General features: G+C 40.0%; 1 protein-coding gene across 1 annotated transcript in view; it reads right to left on the bottom strand.

The window, feature by feature from the left end:
* Positions 1 to 22,694, bottom strand: part of LOC148102132 (NACHT, LRR and PYD domains-containing protein 3-like) — a 39,468-nt gene extending 16,774 nt beyond the window's left edge. Inside the window, exons 1-9 of the mRNA XM_087843543.1 lie at positions 22,606 to 22,694; positions 22,420 to 22,521; positions 20,099 to 20,177; positions 19,208 to 19,406; positions 11,707 to 13,504; positions 10,360 to 10,533; positions 9,973 to 10,146; positions 9,623 to 9,796; positions 7,850 to 8,023 (exon numbers count right to left, since the gene is read on the bottom strand). Coding sequence (XP_087699669.1) covers positions 7,850 to 8,023; positions 9,623 to 9,796; positions 9,973 to 10,146; positions 10,360 to 10,533; positions 11,707 to 13,504; positions 19,208 to 19,406; positions 20,099 to 20,177; positions 22,420 to 22,521; positions 22,606 to 22,694 — 2,963 coding nt within the window. The remainder of the gene's footprint in view (positions 1 to 7,849; positions 8,024 to 9,622; positions 9,797 to 9,972; positions 10,147 to 10,359; positions 10,534 to 11,706; positions 13,505 to 19,207; positions 19,407 to 20,098; positions 20,178 to 22,419; positions 22,522 to 22,605) is intronic.
* Positions 22,695 to 23,127: the final 433 nt, after the last annotated feature.

Here is a 23,127-nt window from a genome sequence, read left to right as displayed (position 1 = left end):
GAGGTACGCTGGCTCAGCAGGGGAAATGTATTAAAGAGACTTTTTGAGTTGAGAACAGAAGTGAAGCCTTCATGGAGAAGGATGGAGTTAGTGTTCCTGTGCTAACTGATCCCAAATGGCTCATGGACTTAGCTTTTCTTGTTGATATAACACATGAGCTTAATGTACTGAACAAGACGTTACAAGGCCAAGGGCAACTTGTCAGTGCTGCCTATGACAACGTGAGAGCATTCTCCACAAAACTTGTGCTCTGGAAAGCTCAGCTCTCTCAGACAAACCTTTGCCATTTCCCAGCATGCAAGGCACTCGTGGATGCAGGCACACCATTCAGTGCTGACAAGTATGTTGATGTCATTTTGAGGCTACAGGAGGAATTTGATCACAGATTTGCTGACTTCAAGACACACAGAGCCACCTTTCAAATTTTTGCGGACCCCTTCTCCTTTGATGTGCAAGATGCCCCTTCTGTGCTTCAAATGGAGCTCATTGAGCTGCAGTGCAACTCTGAACTCAAAGCAAAGTTCAGGGAGGTGAGTGGAAAAACAGACAAGCTTGGACAATTTTTGAAAGAATTGAGCCCTAGTTTCCATCGGCTTTCCCGAATGTTCAAGTGGACCATGTGCCTTTTTGGTAGCACATACTTGTGCGAAAAGCTCTTCTCCACTTTGAACTTCAATAAGTCCAAGTACTGTTAATACAGACATTTCAATCTAAATACAGCAGATATAGAAGACTGAAAAAAACACATAAGTTCACTGACTAAAAAGATCTTATTTTATTTATGCATTACAAATTGATTTATTTTCTTATTAATTTTTGATTTGTTTATTTTTCATATTTTGTGTTAAAAAAATAAATAAAGAGATTTGAGAAGATTGGAATTTTTTAACCATGCCTTTCTTGTGGAAAACCTAATGCGGCCCAGCCTCACCCAGACTCTGCCTACAGCGGCCCCCAGCTAAATTGAGTTTGAGACCCCTGTCCTACACCATAAATCAGTAAGAGAGGGTACGACCTCTCTCATGGCCCCAAGTGGTGTGTGCATGCCAGAGCACTCTGGAAGGCACACAAAGTCTTTACAGACTACTAAGGATCAAACCTCTATCATTATGCAATCGATTATAAAACTCTAAGCATATATGAGTAAATATTTCTAAGCATAAATGACAATCAACAATATAAACCTTACAGCTGGTTTTAATAACAGAATTTATTTGTTTCTCAAATGAGAAAGCTATCGAGAAACACTCCTAAATCTTAAGTTCTTAACTTTTCCAGTGGGCAAAGGTCAACATTATCTGCTAATGCTAAATAGGCTGCCGTTATTAACTAATGCTAATTTGATGTGAATTAGAATTATGCACTAATGCTAACACTCACTTTTTAACAATGTGAGTAGCTAATGCTAACACTATTTCCCTTAACTTTACAACAATGTGAACGGCTAATGCTAACACTCTTTTCCCTAGCATTACAAAATCTGAGCTGCTAATGCTAAGTAGGCCGCCATTAGCACCCACGTCTAATTTAAGGCAAATACAAATATAGAACCTAATGCTCATATCGTTTTCCTTTGCTTTATAACAATGTGAGCAGCTACTGCTAAATAGCATTAGCTAATAACAGCAGTCTAATTTAATGCAAGTTAGCATCATTTGCATTATAACGATGTGAGGAGTTAATGCTAAGTATGCTGCCAATAGCGGCTAATTCTAATTAGGGGTGAATAATTATTACCAGCTAATGCTAATATCGTTTTCTCTTCCCTTTTAACAATGTGAGCAGCTAGTGCTAGGTAGGCTGATGCTAGCAGCTAATGCTAAAGCTAATTTGATTTGAATTAGCATTACATTAGTGAAGAGTTAATGCTAAGTAGACTGCCATTAGCAGGTAATGCTAATTTTAGGTGAATAGGAATTGGCAGCTAATGCTAATACCATATTTTCTTGCTTTATAACAATGTGACCAGCTAATGCTAAGTAGGTTGCCGTTATCAGCTAATACTAATTTGAGGTGAATTAGCATTATCTGCTTATGCTAACAATATTTTTTCGTACTTGTTAACAATAGAGATTGAAAATGTGACGTCATTTAAGGGTAAAACCGCAAAGAATTCTGGGAACTCGTGGCAAGAGGTACTAGCGCACGCAGGCTTTCAATTGAAATCAGTTATACAGCGATAAAAAGAAACACAAAAAACTGTCAAGAAGCTGTTGTATTATTAACTGCAATAGCCGGTCGCATGACAGCCACAGAAAGCCGACGGGTAAAGAGATCGTTTTTTTATCGGATTACGTCGTTGAAGAGAAATTGTTCGAGCCATGTTTCTGAAGTAAAAAGAGGCGACGGATGGCCTGGATTGCAGCCATTCAAAGACCAAATATAACGTCCCAGAACACTCCAGCTCACATGTTAGTCTGCTCCAAACATTTCCACATAGGTCAGTGTTTTGTAGTAGTTTATACGTCATTTCTCATAACACAATTGGTGATATAGGTTACAAGCAAGTCTGGCGCTGAACAGAAATTGTCGCTATGCTCCTTTGTTTATTGTGCATAAATAGTGAATTGTCCTGACACAATATTGCATTTCGCTTCTGTTATTACCATGGTACATTGACAAAAACGTATACTTTTATTCACAGGATAAAACAGGTTTTTTTGTATCACTAATTGCCCAGTACGATTACAGCATACAATATTGTCACTGCTACATTTCTGTAACGCGAACCAGAAATTATTTCCACTACTAATTAATTACCGTTTAGCTCAAAGTTCCCATTAATAAACTGTTAGCGAATGTGTATTTATGAAGAGGATTTGTGAGACTGGTAAACTTATGATACGTACGATGGTCTTTCGTTCTACACGGTGCATTTCAAGGTCCTGTACCCATCCGTTGGTAAACTGTACCGGGGCTTTTTGCAGTGACCTGAAGTTACTAAACTTCATGAGTGTATGCACTCACTCCAAGAACCGTATAATTATAAATATGAGCGTGGTGAAAGTTGGGCAGCACGCTAACGTATTTTGTCCCTCTGTGTGCTCGTAAGGGTCTAACCCTTCCACTCCTTTGATTTTTTTCCTCGTATCTTTTCTTTGACTTTTCATCAAGTCCGTCTTTTTACGGACCGGCATTGTTCTCCTTCGTTTTGTACATAACTTTTTTGGGGGGCAAAGAAAAAGCAAGAAGGTATTGGAACCAGAGAATGAACGTTTTGCGGTGCTGCAAATGCTTGCATTTGATGCGGTACTTGGATTGTTTTGCCACGAGTTACCGGCATGCAATGCGCGAAAGTCATGTGGTCTGTCAATCTCTATATGAGTAGCTAATGTGAACACTATTTTTCATTCAATTTTAACTTTTCCCCTGCGATGTGAAGAGTTAATGCTAAATAGGACGCCATTAGTGGCCAATTCTAATTTTAGGTGAATAACCATTAGCAGCTACTGCTAATACCATGTTTTCTAATTTGATGTGAATTAGCATCATCCGTTAATGCTAACTCTTTTCCCTTGCATTATAACAATGTGAGCAGCTAATGCTAAGAAGGCTGCTGTTATTAGCTAATGCTAATTTGATGCGAGTTTAGCATTATCGGGTAATGCTAACACTTTTCCCTTCTCTTTTAACAATGTTTGCAGCTAGTGCTAGGTAGGCTGATGCTAGCAGCTAATGCTAATTTGATGTAAATTAGCATTATATTAGTTAGGAGTTAATACTAAGTAGATTGCCTTTAGTGGCTAATGCTAATTTTAGGTGAATAGAGATTGAAAATGTGACGTCATTCAAGGGTAAAACCGCAAAGAATTCTGGGAACTCATGGCAAGAGGTACTAGCGCATGCAGGCTTTCAATTGAAATCAGTTACACAGCGATAAAAAGAAACACAAAAAACTGTCAAGAAGCTGTTGTATTATTAACTGCAATACCCGGTCGCATGACAGCCACGGGAAGCCGACGGGTAAAGAGATCGTTTTTGTCATCGGATTACGTCATTGAAGAGCCATGTTTGAGCCATGTTTCCGAAGTAAAAAGAGCCACGGATGGCCTGGATTGCAGCCATTCAAAGACCAAATATAACGTCCCAGAACATCCAGCTCACAGGTTAGTCTGCTCCAAACATTTCCACAAAGGTCAGTCTTCTGTTGTAGTTAATACTCATTTTTCATAACATAATTGGTGATATAGGTTAAATGCAAGTCTGGCGCTGAACAGAAATTGTCGCGCTATGCTCCTTTGTTTATTGTGCATAAATAGTGAATTGTCCTGACACAATATTGCGTTTCGCTTCTGTTATTACCATGGTACATTGACAAAAACATATACTTTTATTCACAGGATAAAACAGGTTTTTTTGTATCACTAATTGCCCAGTACGATTACAGCATACAGTATTATTGTCACTGCTACATTTCTGTAACGAACCAGAAATTATTTCCACTACTAATTAATTACCGTTGAGCTGAAAGGTCCTATTAATAAACGGTTAACGAATGTGTATTTATGAAGACGATTTGTGAGACTGGTAAACTTATGATACGTACGATGGTCTTTCGTTCTACACGGTGCATTTCATGGTCCTGTACCCATCCATCGGTAAACTGTACCTGGGCTTGTTGCAGTGACCTGAAGTTACTAAACTTCATGAGTGTATGCACTCACTCCAAAAACATATGATTATAAATATGAGCGTGGTGAAAGTTGGGCAGCACGCTAACGTATTTTGTCCACTCTGTGTGCTCGTAAGGGTATAAACCTTTCACTCGTTTGATTTTTTTTCCTCGTATCTTTTCTTTGACTTTTCATCAAGTCCGTCTTTGTACGGACCGGCATTGTTATCCTTCGTTATGTACATAACTTTTTTGGGGGGCAAAGAAAAAGTAAGAAGGTATTGGAACCAGAGAATGAACGTTTTGCGGTGCTGCAAATGCTTGCATTTGATGCGGTACTTGGATTGTTTTGCCACGAGTTACCGGCATGCAATGCGCGAAAGTCACGTGGTTTGTCAATCTCTATAGGAATTGGCAGCTAATGCTAATACCATGTTTTCTTGCCTTATAACAATGTGGCCAGCTAATACTTAGTAGGTTGCCGTTATTAGCTAATACTAATTTGAGGTGAATTAGCATTATCTTCTTATGCTAACAAAATTTTTTCTTACTTTTTAGCAATACGAGTAGCTAATGTGAACACCTTTTTTATTCAATTTTAACTTTTCCCCTGCGATGTGAAGAGTTAATGCTAAATAGGACGCCATTAGTGGCTAATTCTATTTTTGGATGACAAAAAATTAAAAGCTAATGCTAATACCATATTTTATTGCTATATATCAATATCAGTAGCTAATGCTAGGTATGTAGCCATCATTAGCTAATGCTAATTTAGGTGAATTAGCATTATCCACTAATGCTAACCATGTTTTTGCCAACTCTTTTCCCTTGCATTATAACAATATGAGCAGCTAATGCTAAGAATGCTGCCATTATTAGGTAATGCTAATTATTATGTGTGTTAGCATTATCCGCTGCTGCTAGCAATGTTTTATCTTACCTTTTAACAATATCAGCAGCTAATGCTAACATTACTTTCATTTCAGTTAAGCCTATTTAGCATTAATTAACTTCATTTAGCATTAAGAAGTTTATGCTAAATAGGCTACCATTAGTGGCTAATGCTAATTTTAGGTGAATAAGCATTAGCAACTAATGCTAATACCATATTCTCTTGATTTCTAACAATGTGAGCAGCTATTGCTAAGTAGGTTGCCGTTATTAGCTAATGCTAATTTATTCGCTAATGCTAAAAATGTTTTTTCTTACATTTTAACAATGTGATGTGTGTTACCGTTAATAACTATTGCTAATTTGATGTGAATTAGCATTATCAAATAATGCTAACTACTTTCCCTTGCATTATAACAATGTGAGGAGCTAATGCTAAGAAGGCTGCTGTTATTAGGTAATGCTAATTTGATGCGAGTTTGTTAGCATTATCGGGTAATGCTAACACTTTTCCCTTCCCTTTTAATAATGTGAGTAGCTAGTGCTAAATAGGCTGATGTTAGCAGCTAATGCTAATTTGATGTGAATTGGCATTGTATTAGTGAAGAGTTAATGTTAAGTAGACTGCCATTAGTCGCTAAAGCTAATTTGTGACCAGCTAATGCTAAGCAGGTGCCGTTATTAGCTAATACTAATTTGAGGTGAATTAGCATTATCCGCTTATGCTAACAATGTTTTTTCGTACTTTTTAACAATACGCCATTAGTGGCTAATTCTAATTTTAGATGAAAAAGCATTAACAGCTAATGCTCACACTGTTACGAAGTCTACCGTTATTAACTAATGCTAATTTGATGTGAATTGGCATTATCTGATAATGGTAACTCTTTTCCCCTGCATTACAACGATGTCAGGAGTTAATGCTGAGTAGGCTGCCATTTGGGCTAACTCTAATTAGGGGTGAATAATTATTAGCAGCTAATACTAATAACGTTTTCTCTTTCCTTATAACAACTTGTGCAGCTAATGCTAATTTGATGTGAATTAGCATTATATTAGTGAGCAGTTAATGCTAAGTAGGCTGCCCTTATTAACTAATACTACGTTGTCATGAATTAGCATTATGCGCTACTGCTAATACTGTTTTCCCTTACTTTTTAACAATGTGAGCGGCTAATTTTAAGTACGCTGTTGTAAATAGCTAATGCTAATTTAATGTGAGTTAGCATTATCCAATAATGCTAACACTGTTTTCTCTTACTTATTAAAAAGTGATAGTAGCTAACTAATACTCTTTTCCGTTGGGTAACAACAAAGTGAGGAGTTAATGCTATGTAGGCTGCCATTAGCAGCTAAAAGTAATTTGAGGTGAATAAGCACTAGTAGTTAATGCTAATACCCTTTTCTCTTGTGTTATAATGATGTGACGTTAATGCTAAATAGGCTGCCATAAGTGACTCTTTTCCCTTGCAATATAACGATGTGAAGGGTTTTTGCTAAGTAGGCTCCCATTAGCAGCTAAAGCTAATTTGAGGCGAATAAGCATTAGTAGCTAACGCTAATACCCTTTTCTCTTGTGTTATAATGATGTGAAATGTTAATATTGTTCTCAAACAACAGAATGAGAATGAAATATTGATTCTAACAGGGTCCATAAACAGCTTTAGCTTAGCAGCTTTAGCTTATCAGAGTTTCCATCATGGTCACACAAATCCTTAGCAGAGCAAAGTGGCCTACTTAGGAATAGCTGCTCAAGTTGTAGAAAGCAAAGGGAAAACAGTATTAGCAGTAGCTGCTAAATGTGCACTTGAGAACAAATTTATTGTGAATTCAGCTGTGATTGTAGAGTTTGTCATTATTTAAGCTTCCATTTCCAAATGGTAGCTGTTAGCACACACATAGACTGAAATGACTCACAGCCTTGCTTCTGTCAGTGTCACTGACTGTCACTGTGACTGTGGACATACAGCATGGAAAACATACACATGGCTGACACTTTATTAGGTACACAGTGACCACTATCTCAGGTACACCTGTGACCTAATAAAGTGAATCTAAAGTTACAAAATGTTGTCTCTGTCCAAATATTTATGGACCTAACTATAGGTCTACTTTTAATGAAACTCTCAACATGACTTATCAGTTATCATTAATGTTCCTGCAAACAGACTCCTTGGAAACCCCCTACATAAATATCCATGTACTATACAGCTAGACTAGTGTGTCTGTCGCTGAAAATATTCCTGCATGTGTGATTGTTTATGTCTCATCTGCAGGAAACAAACAGGAAGTGAGTGAAGGACACAGGAAATGTTCTTCCTCCTCTATCAGACATTATCTCCATACCTGAGAGTGTCCAGTCTAAAGCCTGGATCCTTCAGTCCAGCCGACAGTAGCTTCATTCCTGAGTAATTTGGATGATTGTAGCTCAGGTCCAGCTCTCTCAGATGGGAGGGGTTGGAGCTCAGAGCTGAGGCCAGAGAAGTACAACCTTCCTCTGCAATCAGACAGCCTGACAGGCTGCAGACACACAAAACAACAATCCGTCTATTATCCATTTCTATGGCAGCATAACTGAGGGATGGTTCAGGGTCACCTGATCCAGCTCGAACTATAAGCTTTATCAAAAAGGAAAGTTTGAAGCTGATCTTCAAAGTAGAGAGGGTGTCTGTCTCCTGAACTCAAACTGGGAGCTGCTTCCACACCCAGTCCAACATAGCCAGGCTGTCTTTGTGTTTGCTGCTTTGATAAAACCTCAAATCCCAGTCAGAGATGATGAGCATCATCACAGTGATGATCATTTCTCTGTTAACCCAGGCTTTCTGCTTCAGGATCTGTGCACGCTCACAGAACAAGAAGACCTTTAAACATCATTTCACTAAATGGATGGACTGAGCTCAGCCTACAGATGAACTGGATAAAGATTTGACCTCAGTGTGCTCAGTTTTACTGTCTATTCCTAACATGAAAGCTGCACTTTAGAGCTCTAAAACTGGAACTGACACATATTTAAACTCTACATGTTACTCAGTACATTCAGTTCTGACACTCGCCCACAGTCCAACAAAGGAAACATGGAGATCACATCAGTTTGTCACCAAAGTCTAACTATTCCAGAGGGCAGTGTTGATACAACTAAAGTTATTTGTAAGCAAAGTTGAGTTTTTTTATTGTCGGAGTACTTCAAGTCTGAAGTATCACTTAAATGTATTACACACTGTTGATGCCAGCAAACAAACCACCCAAACAAACAGAGGTGGGAGGCTTGGGCAGACTAAGTAGGATCAGCTTGTGGGAGGAGTCTAGATAAACCAAAGAAAGACAAGCTAACAAACGCCACAGTGAAGTGAGTAGCTATAAAACTGCAGGCCGATTATTGTTGTGGAAGAAGTCGGTCTGAGGAACGTTCTTAGGATCAACAAATGACAGCATGTATGAGCCTCCCTCAAGACGCACCATCACAAGAAGAACACATGAGCTGTAGAAAAAGGAGAGACTACGAAAGCCACGGCATTACAACGTGCACCAGCTGTTGGTCTCTCTGGAGACTACTGGGCGTGGCTGGGTAACCATGGTAACTTGGGAGTACAGTACATGATATTAATGAAGAGTGGGAGCTGCGTTCTATAGCAAACAATTTGTTATGAGGTAATCAGCTGATCTTACTTTAACCAGAAGCCCTTCACAATAATTGCAATGCCTTTATTTTGTACAACTACCATCAGTTCATCTGTACTGATGGTAACTTAAAGTCACACTAATGCCGTTTAGTTTCTATAGTTTATGCAGTAGAAATATACTACAGTACTCTGATCACTGATAGGATAGATTTATGTAGATATACACCATTGTGTTTAACATTACTGCATTATAGTACTGTGATCTTTGTCCTTATATATGGCTATATTAGCTATACTGACGTATGTACATATATGTACGTACATATAACTGGATATGTAACTTATCTATTTATCTTATTTGTCATGTATTTGTATTGTGTACTTCCTTTTTGTAAGAAACCACACACATCACTTGACAGCTGTATAAAAGTTACCTGTTTATACAATAATATAAATCACATTTTAAAATGATCATCTGTGGAAAAGTTTGAATCCTGACCTGAGAGTTTCCACTGCACACTGGGAACTCTTTAGTCCAGCAGACAGAAGCTTCACTCCTGAATCCTGCAGGTCAGAGTTACTCAGGTCCAGCTCTCTCAGACTGGAGGACTGGGAGCTGAGAACTGAGGACAGAGCTTCACAGCTTCTCTCTGACAGGTTACAGACACTCAATCTGAAAAATAAAAGATAATCTATAAAACAAATACTCATGTAGAGTTTGTTAATACATTTCACAACATTAAATCTTGACTTTCTATTTTTAAAGGAAACATAAACATACTAAGATACAACATCATATGGATGAACTTTAATTAATAATTCTAAAAACAAAATGTTTTCTGATCTGACCTCAGAGTATTCAGTTTACAGTTTAAACGTTGTAGTCCAACAGACAGAAGCTTCACTCCTGAATCCTGCAGCTTTCTGATACTCAGGTCAAGCTCTGTCAGACTAGAGGACTGTGAGCTGAGAACTGAGGACAGAGCTTCACAGCTTTCCTCTGAGACCTCACAGATGTTAAGTCTGAAGATAAAAACATGAATAAAGATTGTTGTTAAAGTGTAATCAGGGTGCAATAGCTTATTGTCTTGTGCTGAGCAGGTTAGTAAAACTTCACTTTAACCTGGAAATGAATAAAAATGCTGTGAAACAAGGATAACTGGATAAAGATATAAACAAAAACAAACATCAAACACATAAACAAACAGAACTAAACAGAATACAAAATGATCTGACCTCAGAACATTCAGTTTGACGTGTGGACTCTCCACTGCAGCAGACAGAAGCTTTACTGCTGAAGCCTTCAAGCTGTTGGTACTCAGGTCCAGTTCTCTCAGACTACAGGTCTGAGAGCTTACAACTGACAACAAATTTTCACAGCCTTCCTCTGAGACGTTACAGCTGCTCAGTCTGAGAGAGAAAGGGGAAAAAAACAAAACAAAAAAAACAAACAATATATGTGATCAAATTAAATTTGTTTATATGTTGAACCTTTTTTTTTAAATTTTATTTTAAACCTATGAGTACTACCAATCCAGTGCACACGATTGGTACCTTGATGGTACCTTGCTCAGGGGTACTACAAGGTAGCTATTCGGTGGATTCAACCCCTGACCTTATTATCATGGGGCGACCACTCTACCTACTGAGCTAACAATTCTGTGTACACTCTCATACAATATTAACTAAAACAATTATTTTAGAAAATTTTAGTAATTCAATAATCATTATGCTCATTACCTGTGTATTGTGAGTAACAATGGATTTTAAACACTAGCTGTATAAAACTCTTCCTGTTAAATGTGCGTATAAAGGAGATGAGCTGAAATGCAGACTTCATGGAGAATGTTTGCTGTCAGGATATATCAAAGACAAAGCAGAGATCCATCCAGTCTCTTCCACTAAGCCCACAGATGTACAGACAACCACTCTCACTCACACCTTCATGAAGTTTAGATCACCAGGTAAGCTGACTGCATGTCTGTGGGCAGTGGGAGGAAACTGTAGAGGACCCAGAGTGAACCCACTGTAATTCTGTGGGAACACTGGTTATGGAAGCCTTACAGTTACATATGGTTACTGACAAGAAACACGACCTTAGTGGCAATTTCAGTAATGAAGACCGAAGTTCTCCCTCCATACGGGATGAAAACATGACAGCACAGCAGAGATTTATATTTAAAAAGGGAGAGTGTGCACTGAAAGTGAGATACAAATTTGAACTTAAATTACGAACATCAGAAAAAGATGTAGGTGAGGTGTAGGTGAAGTTTGTGCTTTAGAATAAAACAACCAAACTCCTGGAGTTGGAGACAAGTGAACAAGCTGAGGATAATAAACCTGTGAGAGGGGCTGAAGCATCAGAGCTCATGTTCTTATAGGCTGGGTCTGGATTGTCCTTTGATAAGAGTTACAGAACAAAGTGTGTTTTAGGCTGGAGTGAAACATTAAAACTACCATATATTTACTGAGTGACTGATGATCTTTTAATTCACTATTTTAAAAAACAATGTTACAGTGCTCTTTGAACTCAGCATTTCTGATTTATTTCCCATGATTTTAACAATGAAGTGATTTACTTACAGAGCTTTGTTGGAGGCTTTGACCACTGGCAGCATTCTCAGAAGAGCCTCCTCTGAAGTAGAGTATTTCTTGAAGTCAAACTCATCCAATTCTTCTTCTGATGACAGTAAGATGAAGGTCAGAGCTGAGCACTGAGCAGGAGACAGTTTACCTGTGGAGAGACTTCCTGAAGTCCTGTATTGTTGGATCTCCTCCACTAGAGAACGATCATTCAGTTCAGTCAGACAGTGGATCAGATTGATGCTTTTCTCTGCAGACAGATTCTTACTGAGCTTCGTCTTGATGTACTGGACTGTTGCTAGAGTGATTCCTGAGATACTTCCTGTCTGTGACATCAGGGTTCGTAACAGAGTCTGAGTGGTCTGCAGTGAAAGACCCAGGAGGAAGCGGAGGAACAAGTCCAGGTGTCCATTTGGACTCTGTAAGGCCTTGTCCACAGCACTCTGGTAGAAGTGTTTCTCTGTAGATTCTCCTGTTTCAGACTTCTGGGAGGTTTTTTGTTCTTCCAGCAGATTGAGCCCAGAGTTGATGAAGGTCAGATGGACATGAAGAGCAGCCAGAAACTCCTGAACACTCAGATGGATGAAGCAGAACACCTTGTCCTGGTACAGTCCTCTCTCCTCTTTAAAGATCTGTGTGAACACTCCTGAGTACACTGAGGCTGCTCTGATATTGATGCCACACTCTGTCAGGTCTGATTCATAGAAGATCAGGTTTCCTTTCTGCAGCTGATCAAAAGCCAGTTTTCCCAGAGACTCAATCATCTTCCTGCTCTCTGGACTCCAGTGTGGATCTGTCTCAGCTCCTCCATCATACTTGACCTTCTTCACTTTGGCCTGAACCACCAGGAAGTGGATGTACATCTCAGTCAGGGTCTTGGGCAGCTCTCCTCCCTCTCTGGTTTCCAGCACATCCTCCAGAACTGTAGCAGTGATCCAGCAGAAGACTGGGATGTGGCACATGATGTGGAGGCTTCGTGATGTCTTGATGTGGGAGATGATCCTGCTGGACTGCTCCTCATCTCTGAATCTCTTCCTGAAGTACTCCTCCTTCTGTGGGTCAGTGAACCCTCTGACCTCTGTCACCATGTCGACACAGTCAGGAGGGATGTGATTGGCTGCTGCAGGTCGTGTGGTTATCCAGAGGCGAGCAGAGGGAAGCAGTTTCCCCCTGATGAGGTTTATCAGCAGCACATCCACTGAGGTGGACTTTCTAGGGTCAGTTAGGATTGTAGTTTTGTGGAAGTCCAGAGGAAGTCGACACTCATCCAGACCATCAAAGATGAACACAACCTGGAAGTCTTCAAAGCTGCAGATTCCTGCTTCTTTGGTTTCAGTAAAGAAGTGATGAACAAGTCCCACCAAGCTGAACTCTTCCTCTTTCAGCACATTCAGCTCTCTGAAAGTGAATGGAAACATGAACTGGAAGTCCTGGTTGGCTTTGCCTTCAGCCCAGTCCAGGCTGTATTTCTGTGTTAAAACTGTTTTCCCAATGCCAGCCACTCCCTTTGTCAGCACTGTTTTGATTGGTTCATCTCTTCCAGGTGAGGTTTTAAAGATGTCTTCTTGTCTGATTGTAGTTTCTGGTCTGTCTGGTTTGGTCCTGGATGCTGTTTCAATCTGTCTGACCTCATGTTCATCATTGACCTCTGCAGTCCCTCCCTCTGTGATGTAAAGCTCTGTGTAGATCTGATTCAGAAGAGTTGGGTTTCCTGCTTTAGCGATGCCCTCAAACACACACTGGAACTTCTTCTTCAGTGCAGACTTAAGGTTACGTTGACATACCGTAGGAAAATGTTCTGGAAAAAGAATGCAAAATATTAAGTCTCATTTCTTTAAAGCATGAATATTTGGTTACATGTTGGTCATCTCTTAAGACAATAACAAATGTTCTAGTCATCCATTCATCCATTTATATTTTTCCGCTTATCCAGGGCCGGTCAAGGAGGCAGCAGCCTACGTAGAGAAGCTCAGACAACCCTCTTCATGACCACTTCCTCCAGCTTGTCTTGGGGAACATCAAGGTGTTCCCAGGGAAGCCAAAAGATATATTCTTTCCAGCTGGTCCTGGGTCTGCCTCGGTGGGACATGCCCAGAACACCTCACTTAGTAGGTGCCCAGGAGGCATCCTTGTCATACCCAAACGACCTCAACTGGCTCCTTTCGATGTGGAGGAGCAGCGGCTCTACTCTGAGGCCATCCCAGGTGGCCGAACCTCTCACCCTATTACTAAGGCAGAAACCAGCAGCCCTTCAGAGGAAGCCCATTTCCACCGCTTGTATCTGCAAACTTGCTCTTTTGGTCAGCGTACAGCGTCCGCATCACTGCAGCAGCAGTACCACCAATCCGTCTGTTCTCCCGTCACTTGTTAACAAGGCCCCGAGATACTTGAACTCCACTTAGGGCAGGAACTCATTCTTGTCCAGGAGTGAGCACTCAACCCTTTTCCGGCTAAGGACCATGGCCCCAGATTTGGAGGTGCCGATTCTCATTTCCACCACTTCACAATCAGGCATGAACTGTTCTGGTACAAGCTGGAGGCTATCACCTGATTAGGGCAGCAGAACCACATTATCTGCAAAAAGCAGAGATCAGATTCTGAGACCACCCAAGGGAAACCCTTCCGCCACTTGTCGGAAATTCTGTCCATAAAAATTACAAAGAGAATCTGTGGCAAAGGGTAACACGGGCAGAGTCCATCACCCACTGGAAACAAGTCCGGCTATGCTAACCAAGCTCCTGCAACAGGTGTATAAGGACCAAATACCTTTAGCAACAGGCCAGACACTCCATACCTCCCAAAAGATCACTCAGAGTGACACTGCTGAATGCCTTCTCCAGGTCCACAAAACACATGTAGACTGATTGGACAAACACCAATGCATCCTCAAGTATATTCGAGAGGATAAAGAGCTGATCCAGTTTTCCACAACTTGGATGAAAACCACATTTTTCTTCGTGCATTCGAGGTTCAGACGGACAGATGGACTCTCCTTTCCAGCATCCTGGCATAGACTTTCCCAGTTAGGCTAAGTAGTGTGACCCCCCTATATTTGGAACACACCCTTGGGACCCCCTTCTTAAAGATGAGGTAACGGAGGAAATCCCCTAGCAAAATTGTATAGAGGCGTGTCAACCAAGACAGCCCTATAACATCCAGAGTCTTCAGGAAACCTCATCCACCCCAGGTGCTCTACACTGTAAACCCTAAAGTACAATGGGCTCAAAAGTTTTATAATCATAGAACTCAAAAGTAGCAACCAAGTCAAAACACCGTAAAAATTATAAGCAGATTCAACTTTTACTTAAGGGATCTTTATTAGAATAGAACGTTATGAGTAAATAAAACCTTCGTGTCAATGTTATTAAGTTAAGAGACTTGATGACATCATGGCATACGTTCGTGAACCTGAACTACATACTCTGAAAAGTTTTCAAGATGGCAGAGGTCTGAAGCGAAGCGAAGTGAAGAAAAGCAAAGCAAGAGGATATGTAAGTAAAATGAAAGACAACGTTTTCTGTTTGTTTTTTTATTCTTTGAGCTGCTGTCGATTGTTACCAGACGAATGTTGCGTCCGTGTTGAGTCATTTCGGTTGAAAAACTGAAGTTTTTTGTCGAAGAGTCGGCGCACATTTTGGAGCTAACTGCTCACTATTTTAATGCAAGCCACGTACCAGTTGTTGGGAATTATTATTGCTAGTGGTTTACTTATTTTCACCATAAGCTTTGTGATATGGTAATGGTTACGTTTTAGCGAAATATGTTTTACAGATTAACCTAATAACCGCCGCGGTGTAAATGTGGGCTAAGCTAGCTGTCTCATGGTAACGTGAGTTGTGGTTTTTCTTTTCGTTCGAACAGCTTGAAGTGGGATTTGAGCATTAAACACAGTTATCGCCAAGCTCCGAGGTAAGTTTCTTTTTTTTTATTGTATTTTAATATTGTTGTGGTCAGTGCAGAAGCTGTAGTGGAAGATGAGCTTGTGGTAGGTGACATTCCCAAGTGGGCTGATGCATTTGTCTTGTTGTTCCGATTGTTGTATGTCTTGCATCTGGATTATCCAAAAAACCTGGTTAACACATTCATCCAGAAACTACTGATGGGCCTTGAGGATGGTAAACAGTTGAAACCATGTCTTCTTCGCCTCAAAAACAATCTTTTACTGCCAGAGTAGCAGGTACAGGTGCTGGCACTATACTGCTGGCAAAATTCAAACTGTTCCACTGAAGTTGATGCCTCGCATGACTAGTTGCACTAAACTGTAGTAAAGTTTCATACAAAGTTCTGTAGGTTTAGGACATCTGCTGCTATCTGTTCCCCATAGCCTGAGAAAGACTGAGACAAATATGCCTCTAGATAGCTTTTTTTATATGGTGGGTGTATTCTATTTAACTTAGTCTTATAATGAAAACGTGTAAGAAAATGCTCATACATATTTTTTTGTTTTAAATGTTTCTATTTTTAAAAGTTTTAAAAGGGAACAACTGGAGAAAAAACTGATGCACTATATTATTTGTTATAAAAATACTATTTATGTTGAAGTTTAAGGGAAAAGTTAAAGAGCAGACTGAGACTATTTATTTTGTTTAAATGTTTATAAAAATGCCTTTTATTAGTTTTATAACACCATCAGGCTGATACATTTATGTTGTTTCCAAAATTATTTTTAAAAGAGAGAGCCAAAGAAAAGGCTGAAGCACTATATTGTTTAAAATTTTCACTGTACAAGTTGTACAATAAGCACTAAAAACATGTTCAAATGCAGAAGTATGTAAAGTTTTGTGCAGGTGGTTATAAGTAAACTTGCAATTGCAATTCTGTCTCAGCTTTTTTTTCTTTACAGAAAGACCCTGTCTATGAATATACATCTCTTTATCTCTGTCGGTGATCCCCACATGCTTCAAGGAGTCCATCATTGTTCCTGTCCCAAAGAAACCCCACCCTGCTTCTCTCAATGACTATCGCCCTGTAGCCCTCACCTCAGTAGTGATGAAGTGCTTTGAATGCCTGGTCAGAGACTTCATCATTTCTTCACTACCAGAAACACTGGACCCACTACAGTTCGCTTACCGTCCAAATCGTTCCACAGACGATGCCATCTCTCATCTCCTCCACACATCACTTACTCACTTGGACACTAGAAGGGGGAATTATGTTAAAATGCTCTTCATAGACTACAGCTCTGCATTTAATACCATAATTCCCTCCACACTCACCACCAAGCTGGAGCATCTGGGACTCAGCTCATCTATGTGTCAGTGGATCTCCAACTTCCTAACTGGCAGACCACAGGCAGTAAGGATGGACATGTCTCAGCCTCCACCACTCTCAGCACTGGAGCCCCCCAGGGGTGTGTTCTGAGCCCCCTGCTGTACTCTTTGTACACATATGACTGTGTGGCAACTACCAGCTCCACCACCATCATCAACTTTGCTGACGACACCGTCGTGGTGGGTCTGATCTCTGACAACAACGAGATGGCCTACCTGAAGGAGATTAAGAATCTGGAGAACTGGTGCCAGAGGAACAACCTCCTTCTAAACGTCAGTAAGACAAAGGAGTTGATAGTGGACTTCAGCACTAAGCAGGAGAGGAACTACCAGACCCCCGTCATCAACGAGTGCCCAGTGGAGAGAGTGGACAGCTTCAAATACCTCGGAGTTCACATCACGCAGGACCTGTCATGGTCCTGTCACATCAACACCGTGGTGAAAAAGGCCCGACAGCGTCTCTACCACCTCAGACGCTTGAGAGACTTACAACTGCCCTCCAAGGTGCTCAGGAACTTTTACTCCTGCACCATAGAGAGCATCCTGACGGGAAACATCTCAACCTGGTTCGGGAACAGCACCATGCAGGACAGACGAGCTTTACAGAGGGTTGTGCGATCAGCTGAGCGCACCATCCGCTCCGAGCTCCCTGACTTGCACTCAATCTACAGCAGACGGTGCTGGACCAAGGCCAGGAGGATTGTGAAGGACCTCAGCCACCCCAACAACAGACTGTTCTCTCTGCTGAGGTCAGGAAAGCGATTCTGCTCCCTGAAGACCAACACAGAGAGACTGAGGAGGAGCTTCTTCCCGCAGGCGATATGGTCTCTCAATCACACCACCACACAGGACTGACCCACACATATAGTTCTTACACACACTGGACACTCTGGAGTTTGTTTTCACTTCATCACTTAAATCACTTTAAGCATATTTGCACTGCACAAGACACTAAATAATGGGGATTGCACAACACTGGACATTATATTCCTCATTTCCATTTAATACTTGTACAAAAATACTTTTTGCTGTTGTTATTGTATATATATATATATATATATATATATATATATATATATTTATATTCTTCATACATTCTTATATATTTCTATACTGTGTATTGTGTATTTTGTTGTACAGTTATTTCATTTTTAACTTTCATTTTTATATTTTATTTTATTTTATTTATTCCTTCCTAGTTAAATTTACCCCTTTTTAATTTTCATATTTATTTCCTATCTTATTCATAGCCTTTTCTTTTTTTCTTTAGCTCACGAGCAGTTGTGTAAGCATTTCACTGCATATCGTACTGTGTATGACTGTATGTGACAATTAAATTTGAATTTGAAGGGTTACACTTAGCATGCGGTTTAATGGGTAATTAGAGTTTATATAAGTTATAATATTTAAGTTAGTAAAGTAATGAAATAAAGTTCAAATAAAGTAAAATATACAAGTTTAGTGAAATTAAACTTTGTAAGTTACTTAAATACTAAGTTACAGGTTGGAGGTAGTCCAATTCTTTGATCTTATTCAGGTTATATTTTTTAAGTTACAGTGAACTTATCGTTTTTAAGTAAGTTAACTTAAAAATTATTATGTAATCAGTTTCCTCATGAATGTTGAGTTCACTGAACTTATTCGGGTTTACAGTGTACCCAACAAGGAGTCATTTATCTCTCTTAGGGACCTCGCCCCCGGAGACAGGTAAGTCGTCCCCTCATCCACAGACTCTGCTTCTTCTACAGGAGGAGGAAGCCAGTGGTATTAAGGAAGTCCTCAAAGTATTCCTTCCACCGCCCGACAATATTCTCCACCCGCACTATACACAGTGCAAGTAGAGCACCAGTCTCCCTCAGACTGCAGCTGAAGCTCTGCCAGAGGTGTATGTTGAAGGTCTTGCAGACCAGGGCCTCTGTGAGGCGTTCACACGCACGTTTAGTTGTGCCAGGTCTATCCAGCATCCGGCCGCGTCCTGGTGCCACGTGCACTTATGGACCCTTATGTTCAAACATGCTGTTCATTAAGGACAAACTGTGATTTGCACAGAAGTCCAAAAACAAAACACCACACGGATTCAGATCCAGGAGGCCATTCCTCCCAATCACGCCCCTCCAGGGCTCACTGTCAGTGCCCACATGAGCGTTGAAGTCTCCCAGTAGGACAACAGTGGTTGTTTAATGACTGTTGTAGTCATCAATCAGCTTAAACGCTTACAGAAATGCTCTTACTGCAATAGAGACGCTCAGCCAGCTCCTCCTGCTTCAGTCTCCTCAGGAAGTTCACTGTGATTGTCACAAGTGCCTTTCTGCTCCTCTCCTCCTCATCATCCTCCCTCTGACTCTCTAAGCATTCTGGGTAATCTGGACTCAGAACCTTCTGGATCTTCTTCAGCTCATTCAAAAAAGTGATGATGTTGTCCTCCAGCAGCTGGAACAGAATATTTATGAATGAGCCAATCAGCGTGAAATCATGTAATCATGAAAACATGTAAACATGAAAACATGTGGATCATTAACCTGATGTTTACACCTCTGATGAAGTCTCAGCTTTGTTTTTATACCAAAGTAGTTTACACGGAGTTTGTAGTTGCAGAGAAAGACTCAAATCATTTGGAATTAAATGTTTTTACTTTACAAGGTTTAGAGGTTCTTTCAACAGTGAAATCCAAGACAAATAATCATGATTATAATATTTCTGACTGAGTCAAAACTGAATTTGTGAATCAGAACTGAATCATTGTAAAAATCAGCAAAGTACACAAAGTCCGTACTTTTGTTTAAGTAGAAGGACAACTACTACTATTAAAAACTACTCCAGTAAAAGTTGAAGTACTGATTAAACTTAAAAGTAATAGAAAAAAGAAAGTAGCTCTTTGGAGGACGTTTCTACTTTTAAGAAGTATAAAGTTCAGATATTTGTTTAAAAATGTACAGAGTAAAAGTAAAAAATAGTTACTACTCAAGTAAACTATAGATACCTAAAAACAGTAATTAGGTTATGTAATGAAGTATTTGTATTTTGTTCTCAGCCCTACAGACAATCCACTGTTCTACAAAGAGCAGCATGGAGATGACTGTGAACAGAACAGATGTAACAGTAGTTGTTGTACATGTACAGACCATAAATATGGAGTCCAGCTGTGTTTGATGCTGCTGGGCAGACTGACCACTGGGAACCTCTGAGCTCTGCTGCTCCACTCTGTGGAGGAACCATGAAGGATTAGATCAACACAGGATAAAGATCCAGGAGTTTCTGCTCAAATAACTTCATCTGAATCAATTCTGTCAAGTTTTAGATTCTCAGATTCTGAAGATATATTTTCTGTTTTCTATGAACTTTCTTTCATCAGTGATGGAAGTGATGATGTTGCAGAAGCTCAGAGGAAACTTTGAGACTTCATCAAACTGATAAATTCACTCACTGGAAGGTAAAACTGTGATGAACCATCAACTAATGCTCTCAGGAGGCCAAAGGTCCCTGAATGTAACTGTGCAGTAGATTCATCGAGTGTTTGAAACCTGACGACTTCCATATGTTTTCATTCTACACACAAGAAGTCCTTTTCTCATTGGTTTGATTTGAGTTTTCATTTGAGTTTTCTGAGTCTCGTATTTGGAGTCGAGTCTAATCAATGATCTGACAGAAGAACATTAAAAAGGATTTACCAGTGCTGTCAAAATTAACATGTAGGGTTAGGGTTAGGGGGTTCATCTGTTATCATGATTAACATGATAAAAACGTTTAACACGACACATCTGGAGTGCAGAACGACTCAAAATCCCTGAAATGTTTCTATCATCGCACTTCGGGCAGTTTGTAAGTAGATTTACCTTTGCACACGTGCAGATGTGCAGCACATCTGTTAGTGACGGGCAGCTGAACCAATCAGCTCAATATGGAAGATGATAAACACACACTGACCTCTCGATGGAAAGTTTGAGTATTAAAAAATAACAAGACGGACCAGCCGACCAACATGAAGTATTCTGCTCATTGTGACAGAAGGAATTTTCTTTTCACCGAAGCACTTCCAGCTTAAAATATCACAATAATGCAAAGCACTGATGACACAACTGCCAAGTGGACAAACTGCAGACCTGTTAATATTGTTAATAACATAGTTTCGGTTCCTCGTGTCAAAGACTTGAAGAAGAGTGACAGAGTGTGTTAGACTGCTGCATGATCAGTGCCACCTCGACTTGTGAAGAAAATGATTATTTTACAGATGGGCTCAGATTCAGGATCAGCTGAGGAGTTTGTGGCTGACAGAATCATGCACGTACAGAGCAGAGCCCATCATTAGCATGCAGGACTGTCCCTGGGGGGGTCGGCTCATTCAGGAGGTTAATCAATGTTTACATGTTCAATAAACATGTTAAGTGTGTAAATTTGCCCTTTTCTCTCGAGTCCGTTCGCTCATGTAGTAAAATTTGATTTGTTTACATTAAAAATGATATTTAATCGTGATTAATCAAAATTAATCCACAGTAACCCTGTGATGAATCTGATTAAACATTTTCATTAACAGCAGTTTATTATATTATCATATCTTAGTGCACACTTACCTTTTAGTATATATGTTTGTTACAAAGTTGTATTTACAGGAGAGTTAAAGACTGAAGAAAACTATTCAAAGTCTCTTTGAATTGAAGCGTTTAACATTCTTTGTGTTTATTCTGCATTTACTTCATTATATGGTGTAAACGTCTGTTACAAGCTTAAATATAAAGTTGAAAAAATGTAACTGCAGCTATTGATCAAGTAATTGTGATTAATCACGATTAATGACAGAAAATTGTGACATTAATTAGTCATTTTTTAATCTACTGAAAACACTAGTGTTTACTCCTGTGCCTCCAACTGTTTTACGCCCTTTCAACACCTTCGTGGTCAAAAATGTACACGCACAAAATCTACAATAAAATCCTCATGCAACAATAGGACAGACACACGATCCATTTATCTCTTTGTCTCAAACACACACACGTGTATTCAAAGCCTCGATTTGTTCATATTTCATTTGTTGTGTTTTTATCTTCAATGTTTCCATTGATGAATTAGATTGATTTGAATGTGTTTCACACACATCCATACAAATCACTCCCTGGTGGTCACATGACTCTATAACATAAAAGGAGTCATGTGACAAGAGTTTCATGCTGTGGCCTAAAATGTCAAAATGGTTGAATGTGGTGGAGTAAAAATGTGAGATATCAACTACTTTTCTTCAATATGAAATGTTTGCAGGGACTGACAGGAAGTGGACGGACGCTCTGATCACTTCCTGTTTGCTGAAGTGGGTTTTCAGTTGTTTAAAAACCAAAGGCTTGTTTTAAAAGACAGTTTAAATGGGACTGAGGGAATGACGTGTTTGTACTGCAGTTTATATCCAACAACATCGAGCAGTTTAATCAAAGAGTTCTTGTTACTAACAGCTCACCTCTCTGCAACAGACACAGGCTGGACTTTAAAATTAATGGGACGATCTTCAGACCGGTCACTCTGTAAGGACACAGAGCTGGATGGAGGTCCAGGTGGGTTCCTGTGAATAATGATGGAGCAGTGATGTGAGTGCTGAGCTGTGACATGGAGAAGAGTCATGGACAGTTAGAGATGGTCATCTCACCTCTGAGCTTTGGTCTGGCTCTCATGTTCCCCACACAGAGTGGTTTTAGAGGGAGGGACTCCCTCCTCTCTGTCCTCACACTGATCCATGCTGCAGTCAGTTCAACACGTGTGAACAACATTTTAAACATTTCAGCTGATCCATGATTCAAAGAGGATCAGCAGAGTTAAAGCTTCACACTAATTATTCCTGCTGAGTTTGTAGAGAACTGCACACACACTGATTTACTGCTAATGAGAAGCTTCTTCCATCCAGCAATTCATCATCCATCAGCTCTGCTGCTGCTCTCAGTCCTGGATTCTGGTCACAAACTAAAAGCAGCTTTTTAACTCGTGTCTGTAAGAACTCTTAGCGTTAGCTTAGCGTTAGCATGCTGTGTGGCTAGCTTAGCGTCAGAGCTCTGCAGGTGTCTCGTGTGTAAATATTAATCAGTGACAGTAAAGGAGGTAAAGGGCTGTGACGTCATCACGTACGCTGCGTCCTCTGTGGGCTCTGAGTGAACTCACAAAGTACAAACTACAA

Source organism: Neolamprologus brichardi, chromosome 7 (assembly GCF_056152115.1).
Source record: "Neolamprologus brichardi isolate AB-2024 chromosome 7, ASM5615211v1, whole genome shotgun sequence".
Lineage (NCBI taxonomy): Eukaryota > Metazoa > Chordata > Actinopteri > Cichliformes > Cichlidae > Neolamprologus > Neolamprologus brichardi.
The sequence above is the reverse complement of the archived record's forward strand: the minus strand, read 5'-3'. Positions and strand labels throughout refer to the sequence as shown.